This window comes from Gorilla gorilla, chromosome 4, assembly GCF_029281585.2.
Source record: "Gorilla gorilla gorilla isolate KB3781 chromosome 4, NHGRI_mGorGor1-v2.1_pri, whole genome shotgun sequence".
Taxonomy (NCBI): domain Eukaryota; kingdom Metazoa; phylum Chordata; class Mammalia; order Primates; family Hominidae; genus Gorilla; species Gorilla gorilla.
In genome coordinates, this window is record NC_073228.2 from 49,674,368 (window position 1) to 49,700,719 (window position 26,352).

The 26,352-nt window shown below is 52.7% G+C and overlaps 2 protein-coding genes across 6 annotated transcripts; both read right to left on the bottom strand.

Annotated features, from left to right (window-relative positions):
• Nucleotides 1–61: 61 nt before the first annotated feature.
• Nucleotides 62–16,563, bottom strand: WNK4 (WNK lysine deficient protein kinase 4). Of its 5 annotated transcripts, none has more exons than XM_019026923.4 (19): nt 15,812–16,562; nt 14,198–14,370; nt 12,972–13,192; nt 12,550–12,707; nt 11,935–12,023; nt 11,638–11,854; nt 9,578–9,842; nt 9,221–9,342; nt 8,932–8,990; nt 8,713–8,830; nt 8,323–8,439; nt 3,413–3,550; nt 2,461–2,515; nt 1,747–2,357; nt 1,608–1,668; nt 1,096–1,504; nt 807–1,006; nt 551–648; nt 62–443 (listed from the first exon to the last, which is right to left on the bottom strand). In XM_019026923.4, the coding sequence occupies exons 1-19, from the start codon at nt 16,427–16,429 to the stop codon at nt 441–443; spliced, it is 3,732 nt and encodes a 1,243-aa protein (XP_018882468.2). In that variant the 5' UTR covers nt 16,430–16,562; the 3' UTR covers nt 62–440. The 5 variants fall into 5 exon arrangements, with proteins under 5 accessions (XP_018882468.2, XP_030866744.1, XP_018882466.2 ...); XM_031010884.3 differs by adding an exon at nt 15,217–15,388 and having other exon boundaries at nt 77–648; nt 15,812–15,917; XM_019026921.4 differs by having other exon boundaries at nt 77–648; nt 1,747–2,354; nt 15,812–16,563.
• A 965-nt stretch (nt 16,564–17,528) lies between these two features.
• On the bottom strand, nt 17,529–23,715 carry VPS25 (vacuolar protein sorting 25 homolog). The gene is made up of 6 exons (XM_004041641.4): nt 23,622–23,715; nt 23,272–23,417; nt 22,432–22,485; nt 21,661–21,749; nt 20,810–20,885; nt 17,529–18,171 (listed from the first exon to the last, which is right to left on the bottom strand). Exons 1-6 carry the CDS (start codon nt 23,672–23,674, stop codon nt 18,059–18,061), a joined length of 531 nt encoding a protein of 176 aa, XP_004041689.1. The 5' UTR covers nt 23,675–23,715; the 3' UTR covers nt 17,529–18,058.
• Nucleotides 23,716–26,352: the final 2,637 nt, after the last annotated feature.

Genomic DNA, 26,352 nt, shown 5'->3' on the forward strand with positions numbered 1-26,352 from the left:
GCCTCACCCCACAAGGTTTTGCTCCCCCAATTCCTAAGGCATGGCATATGGATTCACGGCGTTCTTGTTTCCAGCATTTTTATTGGTTGCTGCTAATGTGGTGTGAGCATATCCCCTACACTCTCCCAGCTGGGAGTGGGTCCCTCTAGAAGCATCCAGGCTTGGGTGGGATTGCTTAGTGGTTGACTCTTGGCAGGGGAGGTGCTAGAGATGAAGATGGTAGGCAGCAGAACTAACACCTTCACACAGCAAACAGTTCACATATGTTTGGCTCTTCACTATAATGGAGCTGCACTCTCCATGCCCCCCTGGCCTTCTACCCCTTCAGTGTTGGGATCTTCCTTGCTCAGTTTTGTTGGTCAGAAAAGCATCAGATTCTGAGAACACAAGCTCCATGGTGGGCCCTGGTGTGGGGGAGATACATGGCTTCTGTTCTGAATTCACTGGAGGGAAAAGAAAAAGTGATGAAGAAACCTCCAAGGTGGGAGGAAGGCGAAGCTGCAGCCAGGTACCATTCCCTGGGCTCTCCCTCCCTTGGGCCCGCCCTCACCATCCTGCCAACATCCCCGGCGAATGTCACCCCCTTGCTTGCCCGCTGCTCCTGGGAGCCGGTGCTGCTGCCACTCAGAGAGTTCCTTCGCATGATGCCTGGGAGCAGGATGGGGGAAGGAGAGCACTAAGTGAGGAAAGGGGAGGTGGGGAGAGGGGGTCTATTCCCCCGGGGCAGACCCCCAGGGCCTGGAGAAAAACAGTCGACAGGAAGGGGTCTCAGGGAAAAGATGGAAGCTGCGTGACTGCACTCTCACCAGGGCCTGGGGGCTCAGAGCGCTGTAGGCTATTGCGGCGGGAGGTGGGGAAGCTGCCCTTGGAGAGGCGGCGCTGGCGGCTGGACAGCATAGCAGCTGGGGCCACAATACCCGGTGGGGGCTGCTTCCCCAGCCGGCTGTACAAATCTTCAATTTCTTTTTTCTGTAGTGTCTGTAGTGTTTCCACCTCTGACAAGTGCCTGAGGATGCACGGAGGGCATGAAAGGGCTAGCCACACACCTTGGTCTCCCAGGTTCACCTCTCGCTCCTCCATCCTCCCCAGACTCACTTCTGCCGAAGACTCTGCAGCTCAGCCCAGAACTCCTCATCTTCCCCACTGCTTTCTGACTCCTCGCTGCTCAAACACAGGCTGCTGTAGGAGTAGTTCATCCACACTGGGCTGGGATGGCTCAGGGGTGGGGGGCTGCCCCCAACTTGGGGTTCCTTCCCATCATCTCCTTCCTCCTCAACTCCAGCCCCCAGACCCTCAGCTGCACGGTCGCTCTCAGCCAGAGCTTCCCTGGTCTCTGGCCCGCCTCCAGCACTGTCCTCTGTATCTGAGCTCTCTGAAGTGAGCTGAGGGGTTGAAGGTTTCGGAGAACCAGAGAGAGTGGGGGATGTTGGCTGCAAGGGAAGAGGCTCAGCCGGTTCCTTGGATGAAGTCACTTGGAAACGCCCAACAAGCTGCGGCTTTCCCTCTGTAGGGCGACGAGGAAGAAGGCATGAGGAAAGGAGAGCAGTGACAGGACAGACAGTGAGTAGGGATAATGGCAGGGGAAGGTCTGTGGTCAGAGGTCTTACCTTCAGAGATGGGCGCCAGCCTGGCTTCCCCTGGGAGGGGCCGAGCAGGAGGTGGCGAGGCCTAGAACGTGTGGGGCCATGAGAAGGGAAGAGTGCAGAGTGGACTCTCCCTAATCATCCCTCTTGGTTTTCTACTCACCTCACTCTCCACCTCAGCTGTGTGGGGTGAAGGGCTTTCCTGGCCACCAGGAGCAAGGGGAGGGGGAAGGGGCAGGCTAGGGAGGGGACTAGGAGGGGCTGGAGGAGACTGGGAAAGGAGCCCAGGTGAGGGGGACAGCAGGGACTGGGCCACAGTCATCACAGCCAGTGAGAAGGCACTAGCCAGAGAAAGGAGAGGGGCTGCTGTGGTGGAGGGGAAGGAAGAAGTGGAGGGGCATGGAGGAAAGAAAGGGGAACTAAGAGTGACCTGAGAACAAGTGGGAGAGAACGTAGGTGGAGAAGTCGTGGGGAGAGAACTCCAGGGACACTGAGAGAGTGGGACTGGAAACTCGGGTGCGCTGGAGGAGAATGGAAGTGGAGAGCTGGTGGGGTGTGGAGAGGGATTTGAGGAGACCTGGGAAGAAATGGGGGAGAATGGGGAGGGGCTGGGATGACATGGGGGAGAAGTGATGGGGAAGATGGGACCTGGGGAAATGGGGGTTCCGGGGGAAAATGGGTTTCCAGGAGACAAAGGAGTTCCAGGAGAAGATGAGGAGGTGGAGAAGGCTGCCCAGCTCCTGTGCTCCAGGGAGGTGCTGCTCTGGAGCTCTTCTGGGAAGGAGGGTATGTTGAGACCACAGTCCCACATGCCCTATGCCCTTCCCAGGAGCAACCCCAGGGGTTGGGATGAGCAAGGACACAACTCAGTACATACCATTGGATGGGTCTGGGAGGGGGACGGTCAGGGCAGGTAATGGTGCTGGCTCCTCCTGAGGCAGAAAAAGGAGTCTGCAGTCACAGTGGGGAAGAGCAGTCTGAGATGGAAGGTGTCAGACCGGGGTTCCTAAGCTAAGACCCATGAACCTATAGGAGTCTGTACATGAGTTTCAAGGGATTCAGAAGCATATGTGCTGAAATGTATAGAGGTAAAAGGGCATGATGTCTGCAACTTACTCTTAAGTGGTTCCGAAAAATATATTATGTATGCACACATACAGAGGGGAGAGGAAGAGACAATGATGACACTAAGGTGGCAAAACACTAACAATTGGCAAATCTGGGCAAAGGGTATCCAGCGTTTCTTTATATAATTCTTGCAACTTCTCTCCACAAGTCTGAAATTATTTCAAAATAATGAGTTAAAAGAAAAGTATGTATTGAACAAGTTTTCTAGAACAAGAGTCCATGGCTTTCCTCATATTCTCAAATGGGCTAAGAGCCACTGTTTTAGGCCAGGCGCGGTGGCTCACGCCTGTAATCCCAGCACTTTGGGAGGCCGAGGAGGGCGGATCACGAGGTCAGGAGATCGAGACCATCCTGGCTAACACGGTCAAACCCTGTCTCTACTAAAAATACAAAAAAAATCACCCGGGTGTGGTGGCGGGCGCCTGTAGTCCCAGCTACTCGGGAGGCTGAGACAGGAGAATGGCATGAACCCGGGAGGTGGAGCTTGCAGTGAGCCGAGATCGTGCCACTGCACTCCAGCCTGGGCGACAGAGCAAGACTCCATCTCAAAAAAAAAAAAAAAAAAAAAAAAAAAGCACCACTGTTTTAGGGTCCCAGAGATGAAGAGGAGTTAAATCCAAGGGAACCGCTGAGGGCAGAGAGTAATAAACCCTGGAGCAGAGAGTCCATTTCCCCTGGAAGTGTCCACCTAGGGGTCTGACCTGGGGGCTTAGGGTGTCTTCAGCAGCCTCCACGGGGCCAGTGTCTCTCTTCAACAGGGTCTCCACTCGCTGGATAATCTCCCGAATCCGTCTGAGAAATCCATCTCGCTCCGAGGGCAGAATGAACTCGTTATATACCTTGCGAGGGTCAACAGGATGGGGAGGGAGAGCTTGTTATCTCACTCATCCCTCTCCCCCTGCTTCTGATCTTAAAACATCAGGCCGGGCGCGGTGGCTCACGCCTGTAATCCTAGCACTTTGGGAGGCCGAGGCGGGCGGATCACCTGAAGTCAGTAGTTTAAGACCAGCCTGGCCAACATGGTGATACCCTGTCTCTACTAGAATACAAAAATTAGCTGGGCATGACGGCGGGCACCTGTAATCCCAGCTACTCGTGAGGCTAAGACGGGAGAATCACTTGAACCTGGGAAACGGTGGAGCCAAGATCACACCACCGCACTCCAGCCTGGACGACTGAGCGAGACTCCGTCTCAAAAAAATAAAAATAAAAAATCCACCCTTCACACTACTGCTCCTGCCAACCACCAACCTAAAACAAGTAAATACCTATTGTGTTCCAGGCACTGTGTGGTGTAAGGAGAAATACAGCCTAGAAGGAAAGGTGCTAACATTCATAGGATGCGTATATATACCAGCTGCTTTGCATATATTATCACATTTAACACCACCAGTAACTTTCTGGGGCCCATATTAATATTACTATGGTAGAATTAAGATAACCAATGCTCAAAGAGGTTAAGTTCCGTCTGCCTAAGGTCACAGGATTTAAACCCACATCTACCTAAAGCCAGAGCCTGAGTTATCTTCACTGCTGCCTCGCATGCTTTTGGACACAATTTCTGCCCCATAGTGTTTATAAAGTATAACACACAGGCCCACATACACCCATCCCACACAGTTAAGTCAGAATAAGGCAATAAATGGCAAATGTCACATTCAAATCCATGAATACTTATTGAGCACCTACTATGTGCTGGCATTGTGCTGGGTACTGTGGGAATACAAGGAAGCATGAAACAAGGTCCTAGGCTTAACGAAGCCCAAAACTTAGTGGAGGAGACACATAAATACATAATTAAACTTACTGCAAGGCAGCCCGTAATAGGTAAGGCACTTACAAGTGAGATATAGATAGAAATGTTGTTCCAGGGTTGGGGGGATGGGGGTGTGGAGAGGCAGAGTTGTTTAATGGGTACAGAGTTTCAGATTTGCAAGGTAAGAAAACCCCTGGAGATCTGTTTCACAGCAATGTGAATATACTTAATATTGCTGAACTGTACACTTAAAAATGGTTACGGTGGTAAATTTTATATTTATGGTTTTTTAATCACAATTTTTTAAAAATGCTATTCCAAAGACAGAATACCACCCTGGGGATAGGGGGAAGCTGGAGCAGTTTCACAGAGTAAGTCTTTGGAGCTGAACATTGACAGATGAGAAAAGCAACCTCTATTGAGGACCTACCATGTGTGGACACTTCTACATTACACTGTGTCGTATCAGAACATCTTTGCAAAACAAATACTATCATCTGCATTTTACTTACATGCAACTGAAGTTTACAGAGTTAAGAAACTTGCCCAAGTTCATTGGATTAGTAAATAACAGAGCTGAAGTTTGAACTTAGGTATTACATGAAAGCGACCCCTTCCCCTATTCCAGGCTGTTCATCAGGAAGAGAAGAGCAGTCTAGGCAGAGAGAACAGTGTAGTAGCTTTGAAGCATGAAAGGCATGGTACATTATTATTATTATTATTATTTTTTGGAGACTGAGCCTTGCTCTATCACCCAGGCTGGAGTGCAGTGGCACAATCTTGGCTCACTGCAACCTCACCTTCTGGGTTCAAGAGATTCTCCTGCATCAGCCTCTCAAGTAGCTGGGACTGCCTGGCACCATGCCCAGCTAATTTTTATATTTTTAGTAGAGACAGGGCTTCATGTTGGCCAGGCTGGTCTCAAACTCCTGACCTCAAGTGATCTACCTGCCTCAGCCTCCCAAAAGTGCTGGGATTACAAGCGTGCGCCACTGCGCCCGGCCTATTCAATCTTTCTTTCTTTCTTTTTTTTTTTTTCGAGACAGAGTTTCACTCTTGTTGCCCAGGCTGGAATGCAATGGTATGACCGTGGCTCACCTCAACCTCCACCTCCCGGGTTCAAGTGATTCTCCTGCCTCAGCCTCCCAAGTAGCTGGGATTACAGGCATGAGCCACCAGGCCCGGCTAATTTTGTATTTTTTAGTAGAGACGGGGTTTCTCCATGTTGGTCAGGCTGGTCTTGAACTCCCGACCTCAGGTCATCTGCCCGCCTCGGCCTCCCAAAGTGCTGGGATTACAGGTGTGAGCCACCGCGCCCAGCACAGCCTATTAAAATAGTGAGGACTCAAGTGTAGCTGAATGTGCTGTGAATTTTAAAGGCTTTGGAATTTGGACCTTACTCTACAACCACAAGTAGCCACTAAATAATTTCGGGTGAAAATCAAGAGATCAGATCCAAGTCTCAGGAGAATTCTGCTGCAGAGGAGTGGAGGGTGGACTGGGTAAGGAGAGAAAAGAGGGCAAAGGACTCTGGGTGCATGGGGTGGGGTCACTTTGGCTGTGCAGGATCAGAGGGGGCTTGAAAGCCCAATACAGAAGGCTCTACGAGTGACAGCCCCTTAAGCAGGTGGAGGCAGAGGCAGGAAGGCACCCAGCCTTTTCAGAGGCCCATTTTGAAACCAGTGTGGCTGGAGGAAAGACTCTGAAAGAGTCAAGTGGTTTGACGGAAGGTGATGAGCCTTGTGTGCCAGGTGATATTGTGTCTTTGTCCTGGACACAAGGTGAATGACATGATGGAGATGCTTTAGAGAGGGCTCCTGATGCCTGGCGTTTCTCCCATTCCTTTCCCTCCTTCACCCCATGGGCTGGCATCCACCACCCCCACGCCACTGAAACTGGTCTCCCACAAAGATCTCCTAACAAAAGCCAGTGTGGTCTTGCCTGAGGATTCATCCTATGCCACCTCCTTGAAACTCTCTCCTCACTCAGTTTTGACTAACGTCCTCCTACGTCTCTGGCTTCATCTCTGTGTCCTTCGATGACCTACCCTCCCGCTTCCCACTCCAGAACTGGTGGTATGCGCTGAGACACACTCTGCAACCCTCTGTGTCTCTGGCTTTGCCGGCTCATCTCCCTTCACTCTGAACTCTGTACTGACTACTCCTCCATCCACATCTCTCCAGCCCTGCCTGACCCATATCCCATGGCTATGGAGGGTCTTGTCTTGGCTGTCCCTTCTTCACTCAAGCTCATCATGACCTCCTTAAAAAAACCTTCTTTCATTTCTAATTTCCTCTCTCCTTTGGTGGCCTACTCTCCTACTCTCCTTTGGTGGCCTACAAGTTGTCCTTGACATCCCTTCTCCCTAACTCCCAATCATATCAACTCAGCAAATATTTATTGAGCATCTACTATGTACTATGTTCTGTACTACGTCAATAGGTTACTGGATTACAGAGTAACTTATTTTCCCGAAACAACCCTCAGATTCACCCTTTCTCCTCTTCCCTCCCATAAGCCACTCTCTCCTTTGTCCACAGATGGCTTCCTGGGTCTACCTCCCAGGTATTTTCCCTTCCCCTAACCCCCTTCCACATCCCATGGCAGATGATTTTCATAAAGCCTACTGTCACGTTACACTCTGCCTTTTTGTGTTTTTTTTTTTTTTTGAGACAAAGTTCACTCTGTCTTCCAGGCTGGAGTGCAGTGGCGTGATCATAGCTCACTGCAGCCTTGACCTCCCAGGCTCAAGTGATCCTCCCACCTCAGCCTCCCAAGTAGTTGGGATGACAGGCATGTGCCACCACACACGGCTAATTTTTTAAATTTTTTGTAGAGATAGGGGCTCATTGTATTTCCCAGGGTGGTCTTGAACCCCTGGGCTCAAGCAATCCTCCTACTTCATCCACCCAAAGTGCTGGGATTACAGGTGTGAGCCACTGGACCTAGCGTGCTCTGCCTATTTATTTATTTATTTATTTATCTATTTATTTTTAGACAGAATCTCACTCTTGTCGCCCAGGCTGGAGTGCAATGGTGTGATCTCGGCTCACTGCAACCTCCGCCTCCCAGGTTCAATCAATTCTCCTGCCTCAGCCTCCCGAGTAGCTGGGACTACAGGCATGTGCCACTACACCCGGCTAATTTTTGTATTTTTTAGTAGAGACGGGGTTTCACCATGTTGGCCAAGCTGGTCTTGAACTCCTGACCTCGGGTGATCTGCCTGCCTTGGCCTCCCAAAGTGCTGGGATTACAGGCGTGAGCCACCACGCCTGGCCTCTGCCTAACTCTTAACATTGTTTATTCTACAATCTGGGCCCACTCTACCTACCCGGCTTCACTCCCCACAGCTCTCCTATAGGAATCTTTACTTCCAGTGATAGTGGTTTCCTCATGAAGCCCTCCCAGCCCCATATTCCAAGACACTCTCTACTTGGAATGCCTTTGCTTATGCTGTCCCTGCACAGGGACACCCTTCATGGCCTTTCCACCCTTCACAGCCTTTCTCGCCCATTTGCCAAGATCCTGGGTAAGCTCATTGCCCCTGCTGCCCAGTCCATCCTTCACCTACAGCCACAGTATTGCACATCTACCAGGCACTTATATGTAGCACTTGTGTGTACCCGGTCAATGTGAGTCTCAAATTGCTCCAGCTGAGAAGCCAAACCTCACTGGATAAACAGAAATCTCCCCCAAAACAAGGGCTGAGACATCTTCAGCGTTACTGTGCTAAGTGTCAACCAGAAATTTAAAAACGCTTGCTGTCGGATCAGTGGGTTTCAGCCCCAGCGGACATCAGGAAGGAGACTCTTGTTCCACATCCAAACACTCTGTCCTCATCTCTCTCCCCCTCACCATGGCAGCTGCAATCTCTTCCGGGCTGTCCCCATCCAGATCAAATCGGAAGGTCACCATCTTGCTGTTATGGGTCTGTAGCTGGCACTCAACCACTCTGTCATTCTGGTCTGAGACCTTCAGATTCAAAGTCAGCAGAGGGGAGAAGGTCAAGCCCTCTTCATCATGCTGTGTCTCCACCCTACCCCAGCCAAGTGACAGCAGCCACAATGGACTTGGAGATAAGTAGACCCCACCCCTAAAGTCTGGTATTAGAAACCAGACTGGCCGCCTCTTGAGTACTAGTCACACACTGCTTCTCCCCTTTTCTGGGTGACCTCCCCCGCCTCCCCCTGACACTTCCCTCCTGGCCCTGTAGGTTACTCTCTATCTCCTGTACTCCATCCTTACACTAGTGACCCGCAGCCGGGATCGGGGTCTGCGCCGGAGATTCCTCCCTGGGGGTCTCCTCATTTGTCCCATCCCTTCTCCCACATCGCTAAGGCCTGAAGCTGCATCTGAGGGATAGCTGTTAAAGAGAAAGGAGAGAGAATGACTGTCAGAGCAGACACTGGGACCCCAGTGCCCCAGGTGTCTCACCCTGGCACCCCAACTTGTACCAGAACATACCTGTCCCTGGGGGAAAAGTCACTTCCAGGGCCAGAACGTGGAATGGATAGGGCAAAAGCCTGAAACAGGATAAGGGTTCATGAGGTCAGGGGAAGATAACTGTTGAGATCTAGGGAGATGGTGTCAAGGATGCTGGGAGGATATTAGGGAGATGGAATTAGGGAAGAGGAGGGCAAGAATGGTGGATTTCCAGGGACATGGGACTGGATCATGAGATTGGGTTTCACAAGGAGGGAGATAGGTCAAAGGCTTGGAATGGCTGGGAGCCCCCCATGCGACCCCCTCTCACCGAGGGCAGGCAGAGATGGGACTCAGCCAGGCTGGATGGCACCCCCCCAGGGGGCTGAAGGGCAGGGTCTGAGGCATCCAGGAAGCCGGAGGAGCTGAGGTAGCCATCAGTCTCGCAATCCGCTGGTTGGGGAGGGAGAGGATCAAAAAAAGGGGAAATAAAAGGGAATAGTGGCAGAGGAGGGGGCCTGCCTAAGCAAGGAGGGGCCTGGAGCTGTGGGAGAGTTCCTTCCTGGAGGGAGCTTCATGGCTAGAGATGGAAGGCAGGGTAAGTGACTGCTGTGGGGGTGAACTTCTGGGTAGGGGGCAGAGGCCAAGGTATTCTGGGACCTACGTCTCAAGATCAGGGGTGACTTACAAGTGGTAGATGAGTAGCTGGCGTGGCGGAAAAGGAAGGGCTGGTGCTGGTCTGCCTCTGGCTCCTCAGGCTCAGGGGGGAAGACACTGGGGGGATCGGGAGCCATGGGCACCGTTGCTGGTGGAGGTCCTGGCTCTGGTGGGAGTGCCTCCAATTCCCTCGCTTTACGCAGCTTCTCACGCTTTCGCTGGATGGCAGCAACCCGTTCACGTACTGCACGGGCCACTGGCTGGTAATCGGCTTCACAGACCAAGCCCAGAGCCACCTGGAATTGGGGTGGGGGATGAGGAACACATCTTGGGACCCCCTATCAAAGATCCATCAGGACGCCTTCTTGGGAACTCCAGGATATGGGAGGAAGAAAACCAACACTTACTGATTACCCACTATGTCTGTTAACTGGCAGCTCCTTACATTATCATCACTAGATCCTCCAAACAACCTTGTGGGATAAATCTTACCATTCCATTTTTAGAGATTAATGAAGTGGCTGGTTCATAGTTATACAGTAAGTCAGTGGTTTCCAATGGGAAGAAGAGATGTTTGGCAATATCTGGAGACATTTTTAGTTGCCACAACTGGAGGGTAGGTGCTACTGAATCTAGTGAGCAGAAGCCAGGGGTTCTTCTCAACATCCTACAATGCACAGGACAGTCCCTAAAACAAACATGTCAACAGTGCCAAGGCCAAGAATCCCTTGTCAGCAATGGATCAAGATTTGATCTCAGGTCAGGTTGGGCCGTGCTATGGAGACCTGCTCTAAATTTCTAACACATTCTCAGATTCTTGACCTACCGTAGGTGGTCTCCACCCTTGCAACTGTCATGTCTCTATTAAGAATCCCATACTCGGCCAGGCACAGTGGCTCACACCTGTAATCCCAGCAATTTGGGAGGCCTAGACGAGTGGGTCACTTGAGGTCAGGAGTTCAAGACCAGCCTGGCCAACATGGTGAAACCCTGTCCCTACTAAAAATACAAAAATTAGCTGGGCATTGTGGCTCTTGCCTGTAATCCCAGCTACACAGGAGGCTGAGGCAGGAGAATTGCTTGAACCCAGGAGGCGGAGGTTGCAATGAGCTGAGATAGCGCCACTGCACTCCAGCCTGGGTGACAGAGTGAGACTCCATTACTCCCAAAAAAAGAATCCCATACTCCCTTCAGGACTTCCTAAGCCAGCCCCCAAGCTTCTGCCCTTGCATCTTATGCCTCTGCCCTTCTACCAGCTTCCATTCATCACCTCCTCATTCCTTTTAGCCGCAAGCTTTGCTGAATGAGTAAAGGAGGTGGGGAAGGGTAACCTGATTTAAAATCTGAACCACCTCAGTTTCAATCCAGCTCTTCCACTTACTTACTTGGGGCCCTGGACAAGGTATTCAACCTCTCTGAATTTCCATTTCCTCATCAACAAGTTGAGATAAAACTGCCCCCTATGCAGAATGGGTAGCAAAGATCAAATGCATGTGAAAGTGCTTTAAGCCATGTACAGATGTAGGCTATTAATGAGCTCTTACTCTGTGCCAAGCACTGCCAGGTATAGAAGAATCGATAAAACACAGTCTCTGCCCTCAGGGAGTTTATAGTCTAGTGGAGAAGAAAGATAGGAACTTATTCAGGTTTAAGACAGGACCGATAGTGGGGAGTGCTGTAACCGAGAACCTGCTGAAGTGGAAAGAAGCATTTAAGTTTGACTCCAAAGGGGACGGCTTCCCGAAATCGATGGTTCTGATCATATTGGAAGAAAAAGAAAAAGAAAAATGGGGAGGGAGGAAGGAAGGAAAAGATGAATTGGCAAGAAGGGCATTCCAGGAAGAACACATCAGCTGGAGGTAAAGCAGGGACGCTGGAGGACCCAGGGCTCCCTCTGTAAAGGAAAACTGGGTGTGCGTGCGGGTAAGTTAGGGCTGGAGAGGTAGGGAGACGCTGCAGGAGATTTTGAGAGGGGTGAGGTGCCCCGCCCCCATCGCTGCCACCCCTCCTGCGCCCCATCCCTGTTGCACTGTCCCCTCGAGTCAATGTCCTTTACACGTCCAGTGGCAGCACAGTTTGTCCTCCGCTCACCATCTCCTGTGCCACCTCCTCGGCCGCGTCCCGGCCCAGCTGGAACAGGAACTCGATGGCCTGGTTGTCCCGTGGGCGCCCCCCGCGCCGCGCGTCCTCCATGCGCAGCCAGAGCTTGAGGTCCGGCTTCTCGCCGTCGTCCTCCTCCGCTAGTTCCACGTGCACACCGCGCTCCTCGCGGAAGAAGGCGTGGGCCAGGAGGTCCTGGATGGTGAACCTGAGGGTGACGAGTGGGTGAGCCGAGCCCGCCGCGGCCCGCGGCCCTATTCTACCCACGCTCTGCCCTTTCACCCCCACCTCTCGTTCTTATCCGTGCGGATGCAGCCTTCAATGATCTCCTTCACCTCGGGTATCTTCACCTTGTGGAAGCTGTTCGGCTTTCGGCCCTGGGGGAAGGGGTTGCATGACACCTCCGGTCCTCTGATCCCCAGCTCTCGGCTTGACACCCCCCCCACCCCCACCCCTTACTCCACTCCCTCCTTAGGCAGCTGCGCGTGCAGTTGCAAAAGCCTGACTGCTACTGGAAGATGTGATTTCAAATCCTAATCCCCGCCCCCCCCCCCCCAAGTATTTACAGTGTGACCTTGAACAAGTCTCCCGCTGTTTGTTCATCTGTAAATCGCAGGGTGGAACATTTGCCCCGCTCACCTCACAGGGCAGCTGGAAGGATTGCATGAGAGATGGGATGCGAAATCATTTGTGAACTCTTGGGAGCACCACACATATTATTATTCTAAATAGCGTGTACTGGTGGGGGCGCGTGTGCATTCAATATCCTTCTGTGTTCACCAAGGCGACTCTGTGTCTAGCCTGTTTTCGTGCAGGCAAAGGGCATTGACTGCGGGCTGGCCGGCGCAGGAAAAGGGGAAGTGGCCCTGGAATTGCCTTTCCCGCCAGCCCCATCCCTCTCACCGAAGTGACCTTGCGGTAGATTTGCGCGGCATTCTGGCACTCGGAGTACGGGTACTCAGAGGTGGCCATCTCCAGCATGCACATGCCGAACGCGTACACGTCCACGGCCTCATCGTACTTTTCCTCGTACATCTCGGGGGCCATGAATTCCGGTGTCCCTGTAGGGTCCACAGCAGGGATCAGATTGCTGGGCACTCTGGCCTCGTCCTTCCCATTGGGCTAGGCAGCCCCAGGCAACCCTGCGAGTGCAAGTGACCCCGGCCCACAGTGGGGTTGAGGTGGGTGCCATAGGTCTCCTCAGCTTCCCTGTCGTCTGGTAGTTCTGTGGACCTTGAAGGCCCTTGCTGAGGGGAGGGAGTCCCCAGGTTCTCTTCTGAGGTGGGGGAGGAAGGAATGTCATGGACCCTCCTGGAGAGACGCACCGATGACACTCTTGGCAAAGGAGGCGCGCTTGAGCGTGGCCAGGCCCAGGTCCCCGATTTTGACAGAGCCAGTAGGGCCCGTGATAAAGACATTGTCGCACTTGAGATCCCGGTGCAGGATGGGAGGAACCCGGGAGTGTAGGAAATGAAGTCCCCGCAGGATTTGGCGGCTCCAGCGCTGAAGGACCCGCGGCTTCATCTCCCGGAACCGCCTCAGGTACCTGGGGGAGGGCGCATAGCCAGAGTCCTGGTGGGGGACACGTACTCCGGGAAGGAGCCCCCCACTGGGAAGTTCCCCCCTGCCGCTCCCTGCTGCCGCCTCCGCATCTTCTGCCAGCATTCTCCTAGCCTATGTCTGCCGGGCCCCAGGGAGAAACTGAGTCAGGGGGCATGGTGGATAGACATGACGTTACCAAACGGGTTGGGAAGTAAATTGATAGATAGGGCCTCGGCCAAGGTGCTGTGGGAGCGCAGGAAGGGATGACTAACTGCCCCAAGCATGAGGGAGAGCTTCGGAGAGGAAATACTTTTGTGTTGCATCTTGAATGATGAGTAGGAGCTCAAAGGTGAAAGGGGGAAGGGATGGAGACTTCCCAGGCAGACACGACACCGTGCTCAAAGGCACAGAAAAAGCCAGTGACAAGGCAGGGTGGGAGGAGGTGCCAGGAATTTGGTGTGTCTGGAACTTAGGCTGAAAGTGAGGGTGTATCCTAAGGACTTTGTGAACAGGTGAGCCTGTGTGGGCTTTATTCCAAGGCCATGAGAAACTTTGAAGGGGTTTTAAGGAGGGGAGTGACAGTTCAGATTTTCAACTGGGAAAGATTCTCCAGGCTGCAGGAAGATAGGATCGCTTAGAGGGTGGCAGAGTTTGGGAAGGCCCTTTAGGAGGCTGCTGCAGGGCTCCAGATCAGCGAGATGGCATTGAGGTGGTGGCATGGATGAAGCAGTGAAAGCCAGGTGGGGAGAGGTTAAGGAAAGACTTGGGGACAGACTGATGAGGGGGCAGAGTGGAGAAAGAGAAGTCTGGGGAGACACCCAAGTATTTTACTGGAGTGCTGGGTGGACATTGCCACTCACCGAGGCAGGGACAAAGGTTGGGTGAGAGGGAGATGGTGAACCTGGTTTTACACCTGGATATTAGAGAGTTTGAGGAGCCTGGGAGTTCAGGAAGCAGTGGGCACACATCCCAGCCTCCCTCTCTCCACCCACTCATGCGCAGAGCTCACGTCTTGAGCGTGCCCGAGGTCATGAGTTCGGTGACCAGCACGATGCAAACCTGGCCCCTCAGCACCGACTTCCACGAATCGTAGAAGCGGACGATGTTGGGGTGCTGCAGCCCCTTGAGCATCTCCACCTCCTCTGAGAAGCGCTGCCGCTCAGCTCTAGACAGTTTCCGAGTCTGTGGGATGGGGGACGGGTGTCATGTCAGGCCCAGGACACCCACAGAAAGGAAGAGGGACACCTGGAGTGGGGTTGGGGGAAGAGGTGAGGGTTGGAGCCCACAGATGGGGTGGGGTTAGTGGGATTACTCGCCCAGTGGGCTGCAGACCCTGAACTCTCCAACAGTCCCGCACATAAGCTGATCCAAGGACACACCCAACCTGGGCCTGGGGCAGCCCCCTAGACCCCCTGCTGGACACAAGCACCTTTATGCAGCCCGGTCCCAGAGCCCTGAGCTCAATAGTGCCTTTGTGGCTGCCCAGGCCGGCCATGGGGCGGGAGGGGGCACCCGGGGGCTGGCAGTGAGCAGGCAGCAGGCGGGCAGCAGGATACTGCGGGCAGGGAATTGGGGCCGGCAAGGGGGTTGGCCCCAGAAACAGAACTGCTAGATCCAGACGGAAGGCGGGAGGGATATGGAGGGAGGTACTGAGAAGGAAAGAAAAGATCCAGGACTAGGCGCCAGGAGGCCGCCCACCCCCATAGTCGTCCCGCCCCGGCTCCTCTCCCTCCCCTCACCCCCCAATTTGGCTGCCTCTCCTGGCCTGGCCCAGAGCCTGGGGCGCGGCACTGGCAGGCGCAAGGGGCGAGCCCTGTGCCAGGGCTGGAGAGGGACCCTTCCCCTAGGCTCTGTCCCCTGATCTGAATCGGAAGCTTCAGGCCCCAAGTTGACTGGGTTCTCCTAACCCATATGTAGCATGGGAGCAATGGGAGGAAGGGCCCCCTAAAGCCCATGGGCTTAGTGCCTTTAGGTCTCGGAAGGGAGAGCACAGGTAGGCAGTGGGATGAGGAGCAGAACTGGACTCACTCGAGAGCTGGAGCTCCCTATGTCCCCCTCCTCGCAGCTGTGGAGAAGTCCAGAAGTCTGACTGCTCCAGAAGGGGTTAGGGGGCCCCATTCTGCCACAACTGCCCTAAATCTTCTGGAGTTGGAGATGACCCTTGCCCAGCTCCTGGCTTCCCGCATCCCAGCCTCCTGGTCTGCAAATAGGTGGGGGACGGGAGGAGTGAGGGGATCAAGAGGACCAGGGTCATAACTGAGGATCTCAGGACTTAGGGGAGAGGAAGGGATTGCGGGTACCCACCAGCAGGAAACTGACCTGAACTGGCTCCCCTGCCTAACTTCCCATCCTATTTTCCACCTCTCAGGGTTGAGTATGGAGACTTTAAAGTGAGAATGTTCATACCCATGGGGGAGTCACCAGACACCACCTGCCTCAGTCTCTCCTTCTGCAGCCCAGAGTCAGCCAGATCATTCAGGGCAAAGACAGCAGAGGTGTCTATAGACATTTGACTGGAAAAATACATGCTTCCCTTGATGCTGTCTCCCCCACCCTCTGTCTGTCATCCTAAGACCTCCAGAGTCCCATCCCAAGGTGCCACCGAGGGGGCTCCCAGCCGCACCTGCAGCTCACACCAGGCCACCTCCACTGTGGTGTCGGTGTCTAGCCCTCGATACACCGTCTTGAAGGAGCCACGTCCAATCTCGATGTCAAACTTGAGGTATCGGCCATCGGGGGACGTTGCCACAGCCTGGGTCTCCATGTCCTCCTTTTCTTCCTGCTCCCGCCGCCGCTCTAGGGCCACAGCTTCAGGGACCCTCAGCGGCTCCCTGGACCCCGGGCCCCCTGCAGAGTCCGGGAGCTCGGGACGCGCGGAGTCTTCTGCAGCCTTCACAGGGGCTCCCTCGGTCCACGTGCCCTCGGGGGGTTCTTTGGAGCTAGGCGGTGGGCTCCTCGCGGGGCCAGGACCAGCGGAGTCCGGAGGATCGGGGGGGTCCGGAGCGGGTGAGGCTGGCAGGCACCAAGAGCTCAGCAGCCCCAAGTCGACTGAGCTACGGCGGCTGAGACGAGAAGAGCGCGGCCGGGGCTCAGCCTTCCCGGAGAAGCGGCGCGCTCGGCGAGGAGGGGGCCCGAGGCGGGGCTGCCCCGCGGTGCCAAGAGGCGGCGGGGGCCGCAGGGCCAGGTCGGCCTCAGTCTGGGACATGAGGACGGTGGTCTCCGTGGCCGGGGATGCCAACATGAGGAAGAGCAGGGCGCCGAAGGGTAGAAAATCAGACGGCCGGAGAGGAGGCGGCCTGACAGGCGGACTCGCTGGGTGCGCTGCGCTCCGGCTGAGCGGCTGGGGCCCCAGCCCCCAGCTCGGCCCGGCCCCGCCCCCGTCACCGCCCCGCGGCCCGCCCTTGCCCCCCAGGGCCGCCCCTCCGAGCTACTCCCGCGGTGCGGATCCCGCGAGCAGCCCCTCACCTTAGTCACCGCCCCGCCCAGCCGCGTCCCCTTCTTTCCCGAGCCCCCGGCCGCAGTCTCACTCTGAGGCCAGAACTGAGTGGGAGACCGCGGAGCGTCCTCCCGCACTAAGAGTGCGCAAACCTGTTTGTGCGCGGAGGAGGGCAGGAGAGAACGACACCCGGACCCTAGTGGGGGATTACTTAGGGGGAGGCTACCACCCTCCTGCACACCCCAGATAAGGCAGCACCACCCCTTCCTAACTGTCGGGAGTAGCCCCAGGCCGAACGGAGAGGTCAGTGGAAAGGTCTGACGTTGTTGTCCCTCTGGTCTGCATAGGGAATGGGTGTGTACTCCCCAGGATAAGTCCCTCCCCCAAACCGAGAGCCCGGTCATCCATCCCCTCCAGGCCACCTTGGCCGCAGCCTAACCCTGGCCAGAGTGGCTGTTTTTGCTATATGGGCTCTCCTTCCTCCCCTTCTGTTTGCCAGTCTCCAATAAACCAAAGTCCACATCCGGCTTACCCCCCTCAGCTCCCCTTGGCCACAGTTACCCCACCCAGACCAGATGGGTGGAGGGAGGGGCTTCAGAGTAGTTCAGGACTTCCATGAGGGAGAAGGTGAGGGAAGGGGGAGCCCTTAAGTGACTCCAATTCAGAGAGAAAGCAGTCTGTCCCCAAGCTGTGTTCCATCAGCACTCCTCCACACAGCCCACCCAGCAGATGTAAAACCACAGGCTCACTGGAGCCCACAGGGCCCTGGAGGACCTTTTCTTCTACAAAAGCCATAAGCTTTCTTTTCTCTCCCCTCTCCCAGGCTGGGATTTACTCAGGTGGCAACACTTCACAGCCCTCCCCATCCCCATTCCAGTACTGTAGTAATTTAAGAGGCAGGCAGTGGGAGTTGAGATTTTAATATCATAAATCGGTGTGGGGCCACACCTCTCACTGCCAGGCCCGTGGGCCTCCTATCTTCATATTGCCTGGAAGGCTGCCTGCAGCCAGGGCTTCCCCCATCCCCTGGGAAGGATCCAGCACCAGCCTGAGAAGGGAGGCAACAGCAGCTAAAGGGGTGGAAGGAGGAGGAGACAGAAGCATGTGCTGCAGGCGCATGTGTGTATGTACTTACATGTGTGAACACATATAAAGTGTCAGGTTTACAGACCCTGGCTCAAGGACAGTCTAGGATGGGAAAGGAGGTAGGGCAAGAAGAAGCACATATTTTCTCCCTGGTGCTTCAGCCTCACCCTATCCAAGGGACAGACATATGGGGTGTGAGAAACCCATCCCCAGGTCCCAGCCTTCAGGACTGGAGTCCTTTTGAGTCTGGTGGAGTCACAGATCCAGTCTTTGGGGGACACTGGGTCTGTCTCCTTTTGAAAGCCCTGGAAAGGTGGGAGGTAAGAAGTAAAGGGAGATAGGTCCCTGCTAGAAGAACTTGACGCCTCGGCCATCACTGACGGTGATGATCTCGGCCTTGTGCTCCTGCTGTAGGGCCTGCAGAGCCCGCAGTAGAGTGGCTTCATCCAGCCCATGGAACTCTGAACAGGGAGAGATAGGCAGAGACAATCAGCTCCTGGGGCCCAAGGCCTCTGAGGAGAGTGCTCTGGCTGGAAGCCGAGACCTCCCAGAGGCAGGGTATGCATACGCCATCTATACTGCTACAGCTGCCACCCACACTTCCCAGGCACTCCTTAGGAGTAAGGGGTGGAAGAAAGCCTGAATCAGCATGAAATGAGTTTGTGCTTATTTCCCCCTTCCTGGTTCTCGTTTCAGACTCAGCCTCCCCCACACCTAGCATTTGTGTCTGATGCACGAGAATGACACCATCTGCTTCAGGGCCACAAAGGGGCCGTGAAAATCAGGCCTAGGGAGATCGGAGCCATTGTCACTAGACACTGACTCTAGAGGATCTATCCTAACACAAAGAATATAGCCAGTACCCCTGGCCAGGAGACTGTTAAACTCCAGCACTATTATCTGCCCTTTTTCTAGCTTTTAGCTGGGAGCACAGGCCAGGCGCGGTGGCTCACGCCTGTAATCCCAGAACTTTGGGAGGCTGAGGTGGGAGGGTCACTTGAGATCAGGAGTTCTAGACCACCCTGGTCAACATGGAGAAACCCTGTCTCTATAAAAATACAAAAAATTAGCTGGGCATGGTGGTGGTCACTTGTAATCCCAGCTACTCAGGAGGCTGAGGCAGAAGAATCACTTGAACCCGGGAGGTGGAGGTTGCAGTGTCAAGATCGCGCAACTGCACTCCAGCTTGGGGGACAGAGCAAGACCTTGTCTCAAAAAAAAAACAAAAAAATTGGGGAGCCTATGCTAGCTGAGTATGTGGAGATATGGTAAGATACTGCAGGGAGATGTGGGAGGCAGCAGGCAAGCCCTGACAGGCTTGCTTACCTCACCCCCTGCGGGGGCTCAGCTAAGTCAGGGAGCTTGCTTTCTGAGGAAGCCTACAACTTTGCCCAACCTGAGTGGTGGGCTGGGCAAGGCTACAGTGCTGAAATCATGGGGTGATGGTGGGAGTAGCAAGCAGAGACCTGCAGGGCAGGAGGGGGAACAGCCAAGAGCTATAAACTCTGCTAGGGCAGCCAGGGCCTGGCAGAAAGGGGAGACACCCCCTGTTATCCCAGATAAGATCGAAACCTGTGGTGATCCAGAGGATCAGAATCTGGAGTCGGAGAAAAAGAACTAAGAGTATTTACCCTATGTAAAAATCAAACACTATACAAATCCTTGCCTGGCCAGAAACCAAAGTATTTAAATGGGCTGGGGGTGTTGGCCCAATCTCTTCAGCTGACACCCACAGATCTTGAGCCCTCTATAAGAATAAAGGGTGAAAGAGAGCCTGAGTCAGCAAGGAATGAGATTTCAAGCTTAATCCCCTGCCCTTGTTTCTCATTCGGCATCTATAGCAGATGCTGAATGAAGAAAGTTTATTTATAATTTTTTTTATTGTTATTATTTTTATTTTCTGAGACGGAGTCTCGCTCTGTCATCCAGACTAGAGTGCAGTGGTGCGATCTTGGCTTACTGCAACCTCTGCCTTCGGGTTCAAGCGATCCTCCTGCTGCAGCCTCCCAAGTAGCTCAGATTACAAGCATGCACCACCATGCCCGGCTAATTTTTGTATTTTTAGTAGAGACGGGGTTTCACTATGTTGGCCAGGCTGGTCTGGAACTCCTGACCTCAGGTGACCCACCTGCCTCGGCCTCCCAGAGTGCTGGGATTACAGGCGTGAGCCACTGCACCCAGCCTATTGTTATTTTTTAAGATAGGGTCTCGCTCTGTTGCCCAGGCTGGAGTGCAGTGGTGTGATCATAGCTCACTGCAGCCTTGACCTCCTGGGCTCAAGCGATCCTCCCACCTAAGCCTTCTGAGTAACTGAGACTACTGGTGCACAGCACCATGCCCAGCTGATTTTTAAATTTTTTGGAGAGACAGGATCTCCCTGTGTTGCCCAGGCTGGTCTGAAACTCCTGACCTCAAGCAATCCTCCCACCTTAGCCTCCCAAAGTGCTAGGATTACAGGCACGAGCCACTGTGCCCAGCTGAAAGTGAAATTCTTAACTTTTCATGGGTCATAGATGCCCTTGGAAATCTTGTAATATCTAACCTATCCCTAGAAAAATGCACATGCATCCACAAAAACAAAATTTGGGATTTTTTGCATGTGAATTCAGGTGGCTTATGGAATCCTTGGACATGGGTTAAGAACTTAGAATGGCTTGAACATAGGAGGCGGAGGTTGCAGTGAGCAGAGACTGCGCTACTGCACTCCAGCCTGGGTTACAGTGACTCTGTCTCAAAAAAAAAAAAAAAAAAAAACAGGCAGGGCACAGTGGCTCACGCCTCTAATCCCAGCACTTTGGGAGGCCAAGGCAGGCGGATCACGAGGTTAGGACTTCAAGAACAACCCGGCTAACATGGTGAAACCCCATCTCTACTAAAAATACAAAAAATTAGCCAGGCATGGTGGCGCACACCTGTAATCCCAGCTACTCAGGAAGCTGAAGCAGGAGAATCGCTTCAACCTAGGAGGCGGAGGTTGCAGTGAGCCGAGATTGCAACACATTGCACTCCAGCCTGGGTGACAGAGCAAGACTCCATATCGGAAAAACAAAACAAAACAAAACAAACAATTAACTGTGAGTGGGAAGGGAAAGGCATTACCCTCATCCTCTGTGTCTTCCCCATTAGTCAGTTCATACAGGGTAAAGACGGAGTTGTTCTGGCCACTCCTGGAAACCTGTGAACACAGAAAATGAGGAGTGAATTAGAACCAAGAATCTCCTGGGAGACAGTAAATTCATCAGCTCCACCCCTCTGATCCAGGAATGATACCTATTCCCAAACCAGGACTCACTGTCACCTCTGCAGAGTGGCCTAAAAGCCATAAACCCTACAAGTGCTATATTTATATGTGTACACACTCATTTGGAACCACTAAACCACAGGTCTTCACGTGTCTGAGGAGTGACCTTGACCTCTCATTCTGGTTGTTTTCCTGTTCAAGAATGGATGGTGTGTATTTGTTATATTTAGAATGTTGATGCTTCTTACCCTCTTCTCTTCCTTGGGAATGTTTGGGACTGGTGGTTTAGGGGGAAGAGTATTCTGTCCCCACACCCACACTGGTTCAGAATATCTCATTCATGTTGTGGACAGTCCCATAACAGTGCAGTGGGGGAGGGGCCCCAGGTTTTTTCCCTTCCTTTCCCCATTTATCTCCTGTGGCCAGAGGCTCCAGCCAACAATAGCACTCAGGGTTCCCAGTTCTGCATTCTCCAAATATGGCCTCACATAGCCCCTGGCCTCCTACAGGCAAAGAAAGGGAGGTTCTATGCAGCCAAAGACATTGAGTCACTTAAAGAGGTTTGCCTAGAAGGCCTATACTTCCTCTTTCTGCCCCCTCCCCATTTTGCTCAGTCTGGATCTGGGAACACCGGCTATCTGCTAGGCCCTAATATAGTTAACCTTTGCCATGGGTCACTGTTGAATACTTGGCAGAATAATGATCTCACCCACTGATAGATGAGTTTCCCCCATTCTTCTGGCCTCCGCCACATGATCAGGAAGCTAGACTTGCTCTTATCCAACCACTCGAGGTTCCCTGTAAAACAGATGCTTATGAAAGCATAACCAGGCGCGCAGTGGCTTACACTTTGGGAGGCCAAGGCGGGAGGATTGCTTGAGCCCAGGAGTTCGAAACTAGCCTGGGCAACATGATGAGACCCTACAGAAAATACAAAAAATTCTCTCTATAGAAAATACAAAAAATTAGCCAGGTGTGTGGTGACACATGCCTGTGGTCTCAACTACTCAGGAGGCTGAGATGGGAGGATCACTTGAGCCTGGGAGTCGAGGCTGCAGTAAGATAGAACTGAGCCACTGCACTCCAGCCTGGATGACAGAGTGAGACCTTATCTCCCCACCCAGAAAAAAGTATCATGATCTAAAAAGAAACAAAGAGGCAAAAAAATACCAAGGTGGGACAGAGTGGAAGAGACTCAGCTTTCAGAAAGAAAGATTCAATATTAATTTTACTATTATTATCTACAAGGCACTCATCCTTCTTCCACTTCTCTTCAGGTTTAGGGCACAGACAGAGATTTCAATTTTGTGTACAAAGAAGAAGAAAGGACTTGGGAATTGGGCTGCCTACTTTACAGAAGACTCTGGCCTTCAAGCCAGGAGAGAGAAAAAGTTATTAAAGGGAAAAAGACTTATCCTAATTTGCCCTCAGGAAAACCCAACTAGGAAGAAAAATAAGGAATCTGGGGAACTGAACCTACCTTTCTTCCTCAGTTCCTCTAATACAATCTGGATCGACTCCACAGGAAGCTTTCCTGGTTTAAGGTTAAGGGAATGGCATACACATGAGTTGGGTAGGATAAAAATTTTCAGAGCCAGTCCCATGTTGAGAAACACCTGCCCCTTCCTCTCCCACACACATATGTGTGCAATTTCCCAACATGATATGAATTGGCATTTCCTGGATATTCAAAGGAGGAAGGTAAACAGAAACTCTTCCAATTAAAAGGAGCTTTATGTGATTGTGCCACTGCATTCCAGCCTGAGCAAGAGAGGAAGACCCTGTCTCCAAAAAAAAAAAAAAAAAAAAGAAAAGAAAGAAAGAAAGAAGCTTTAGAAAATGAAAGGTACTGTCATTCCTCACCCTCTGTCTGTTGCCCTGTTGCCTTCCTTCAGCCTTTCTCCACAGATATTTTAGGGATGAATCAGGCAGCAAAAACAAATGACCCTTACTTCCTGGCAGGAGGGGGGCAGAGAAAATAATTAAAGGTAGTTACCCAAGTCTGGGCCTCACACAGAAAAGGATGGAAGATACAAATAGTCAAAAGGGTTTAGGTTAAAAAACTTGGAATTTGGCTTCAGGGCAGAAATTCTAAGACCTTAATGACATCCGAGCAGTCATCACTGCCAAGAACAAGAGGGTATGGTACTGCATTTGCCGGGGGAAAATGTCAGCTACACATTTTCACTCTTTAAGTCCAGTTTGGGTGGGAATCTGCCTACCATGGGTAAAAGGGGGCTGGCGCGGGGGGGCGTCTGGGCATGTGTGAAAGCGCAGAAGTGCATGTGTATGGGCTGTGGAAGAGCCTGAGGGAGGATACGCTGTAGCTTGACGTTGTTGAAGAGCGGGCTCTCCTGAGCTTCCATCACCGTCATGCTGGACTGTTTGTGCAGGCGGCAGAAGGACAGGACCAGCGAGCACCAGGCGGCCAGCTGCTTCTGCCGAGTGTCCACATTCGGTTGTAACCTGCCGGGTGAAGGGAGTGGGGCGCAGAATTAGAGGGCGGGAGGCAGCACTTGCCCGGGACGCATTTCAGGAAGAAAGTAAGGGTCTGAGGGTGTTGGCGGCCGGGTCTTTTCTCCCCCTCCCCATATGAAGCATCAGGGCTGAGCCCAGGGTCCGGGGGAGGGGAGGGAGGCACAGCGGGGCTTCTTGGGGTCTGAGCCTCACGTAAAGAAGGGTGGGAAGCGATACTGCCACGGCCACTCGAAACTCATCGCCATCGTAGTAGCCCAGGAAACCCGGAAGCTACCGGCTAAGGACTTCCGGCCTTCGCTTCCGCACGTCCGGGCAGAAGGCAATGCAGAAAGGTTCCGGACGCCTTTCTGGAAAGAGGAAGACCGGCAGGAGGAGTCCTCGTCATGAGCCAGTCCCTCGCTGTTATCCTAAAAAGCCCTATCTTTTGGAGCAGGAAGAGTCCTGGGAAGTCTTCTGGTTCAACCCCAGAGAAAGGTCATGTCTTCCCCAAAGCGGCGAATTTTTGTTGCTGAAGTAGAACGGCAAATAAAGCCCAGATCTCCAGATCCCAGCCTACCTTTGTTTCCTCTATACTAGGCTTCTTTTAATATTAACATTTCTGTGAATTGCCATTTAATTTGATCAACTCACAATTACCCAAGCTCAATTCCAGTGTCCTTTGTTTTATTTTTAATTTTTTATTTATTTATCTGTTTATTTAGTTTTGAGAAAGGTCTCCCTTTGTTGCCCAGGCTGGAATACAGTGGCACAATCACAGCTCACTGCAGCCTCTACCTCCTGAGATCTGGGGATCGTCCGGCTTTAGCCTCCTGAGTAGCTGGGACTACAGGTGCACACCACCGCACCCAGTTATTAAATACATTTTGTTGTTGTTTTGGTACAGATGGGCGTCTCACCAAACTCCTGGGCTCAAGTGATCCTCCTGCCTCGACCTCCCAAAGTGCTGGGACTACAGGAGTGAGTTAACGCTCCCAGCAACCCGGCTAATATTTTCTAGAGATGGGCACTCACTATATTGGCCCAGGTTGGTCTCAAACTCCTGGGCTCAAGCGATCTCCAGACCTCAGCCTCCCAAAGGGATAACAGGTGACCAACCCGGCCCTCCAATTTCCTTTGACTTCATTCCTCAGGCTCCTGCAGCACCCGTGGGAGCACACTTTGTAGCTTGAATCACTAGAGACAGCCCTACTTCCATGATTCAGAGCTGCAGGCTTTGACCACAACCACCCATCTCTCACCTCTGCCATGACCTCGCCTTTCTTGTCTCAAGACCTAGGACCCCTTTTGGTTTTATCAGACTCCTTACCCAGCCTAAACTACTCAATTCTGTCCCCTTACCTACCTACCTACCTACAGGTCAGTTCCCAAACCAATGATCGTTGCTCCATTTCCCCCACCTCTTTTTTTCACTCCTGGGCTCTGGAGTATTGCTGGAAGAAAAATAACCAGAACATGTTTGCCAAGCCCTAGATTCCCTGACTAGCTTCACTACCCGGCTCTAAGGGCAGCTCCGTGATCCTTTGTCTTTTATTGACTCCGTCACCCTCAAGATAACTATTCAAACTTTCCCACATTCATCAAGCCACTCCACCTGTCCCCATCTCTCTGCTCTCTGCAGAACGCCTTTCATTCCTGCTTTATGAGATCGAGGCCATGCATGTGAACCCTTTAAGTTTTCCCTGTCTGTCTCTGTACTTGATTCATTGCTCAAAAATTTCTCTCCACTTTTACTCCTTCTTTTTTTTTTTTTTTTTTGAGACGGAGTCTCGCACTGTTGCCGGGTTGGAGTGCAGTGGCTTGATCTCGGCTCACTGCAACCTCTGCCTCCCTGGTTCAAGCGATTCTCCTGCCTCAGCCTCCCTAGTAGCTGGGATTACAGGCATGAGCTACCACACCCAGCTAATTTTTGTATTTTTAGTAGAGACAGGGTTTCACCATGTTGGTCAGGCTGGTCTCAAACTCCTGACCTCAAGTGATCCGCCCACCTCGGCCTCCCAGAGTGCTGGGATTACCAACTGCATCCAGCCTACTCCTTCCTTTTGGACTCAGAAGAAGTGTTGCACCCTTTGGCATATGTTCTTGCCTCCCCTTTTCAACTTCCTCCAGGACTTCTCTATCATCTTCCCTCTCGCCCTTGCCCTTAGCTCCTCTCCCATATACTATAAATATGCACAGGTCTTCCTTAATTAAAAATATGTAATCCCTTGGCCAGGCTTGGTGGCTCATGCCTGTAATCTCAGCACTTTGGGAGGCCGAGGCAGGCAGATCACGTGAAGTCAGGAGTTGTTCCAGATCAGCCTGGCCAGCATGGTGAAACCCTGTCTCTACTAAAAAATACAAAAAAATAGCCGGGCGTGGTGGTGGGCACCTGTAATCCCAGCTACTTGGGAGGCAGAGGCAGGAGAATCGCTTGAACCCGGGAGGCGGAGGTTGCGGTGAGCCGAGATTGCGCCATTGCACTCCAGCCTGGGCGACAAGAGCGAAACTCCATCTCAAAAAATAATAATAATAATAATATATATATATTTTTTTAGACGGAGTTTCGCTCTTGTCACCCAGGCTGGAGTGCAATGGCACGATCTCGGCTCACCGCAACCTCTGCTTCCCAGGTTCAAGCAATTCTGCCTCAGCCTCCCAAGTAGCTGGGACTACAGGCGTGCGTCACCACACCCGGCTAATTTTTGTATTTTTACTAGAGATGGAGTTTCACCATCTTGGCCAGGCTGGTATCGAACTCCTGACCTCATGATCCACCCACCTCGGCTTCCCAAAGTGCTGGGATTACAGGCGTGAGCCACTGCACCTGGCCCAATAATAATGATATTTACGTCCCTTGGTATCATAGCAAGACTCCATCTATACAAAAATTTTTAAAAATTAGCCAGGCATGGTGACACATGCCTGTAGTCCCAACACTTTGGGA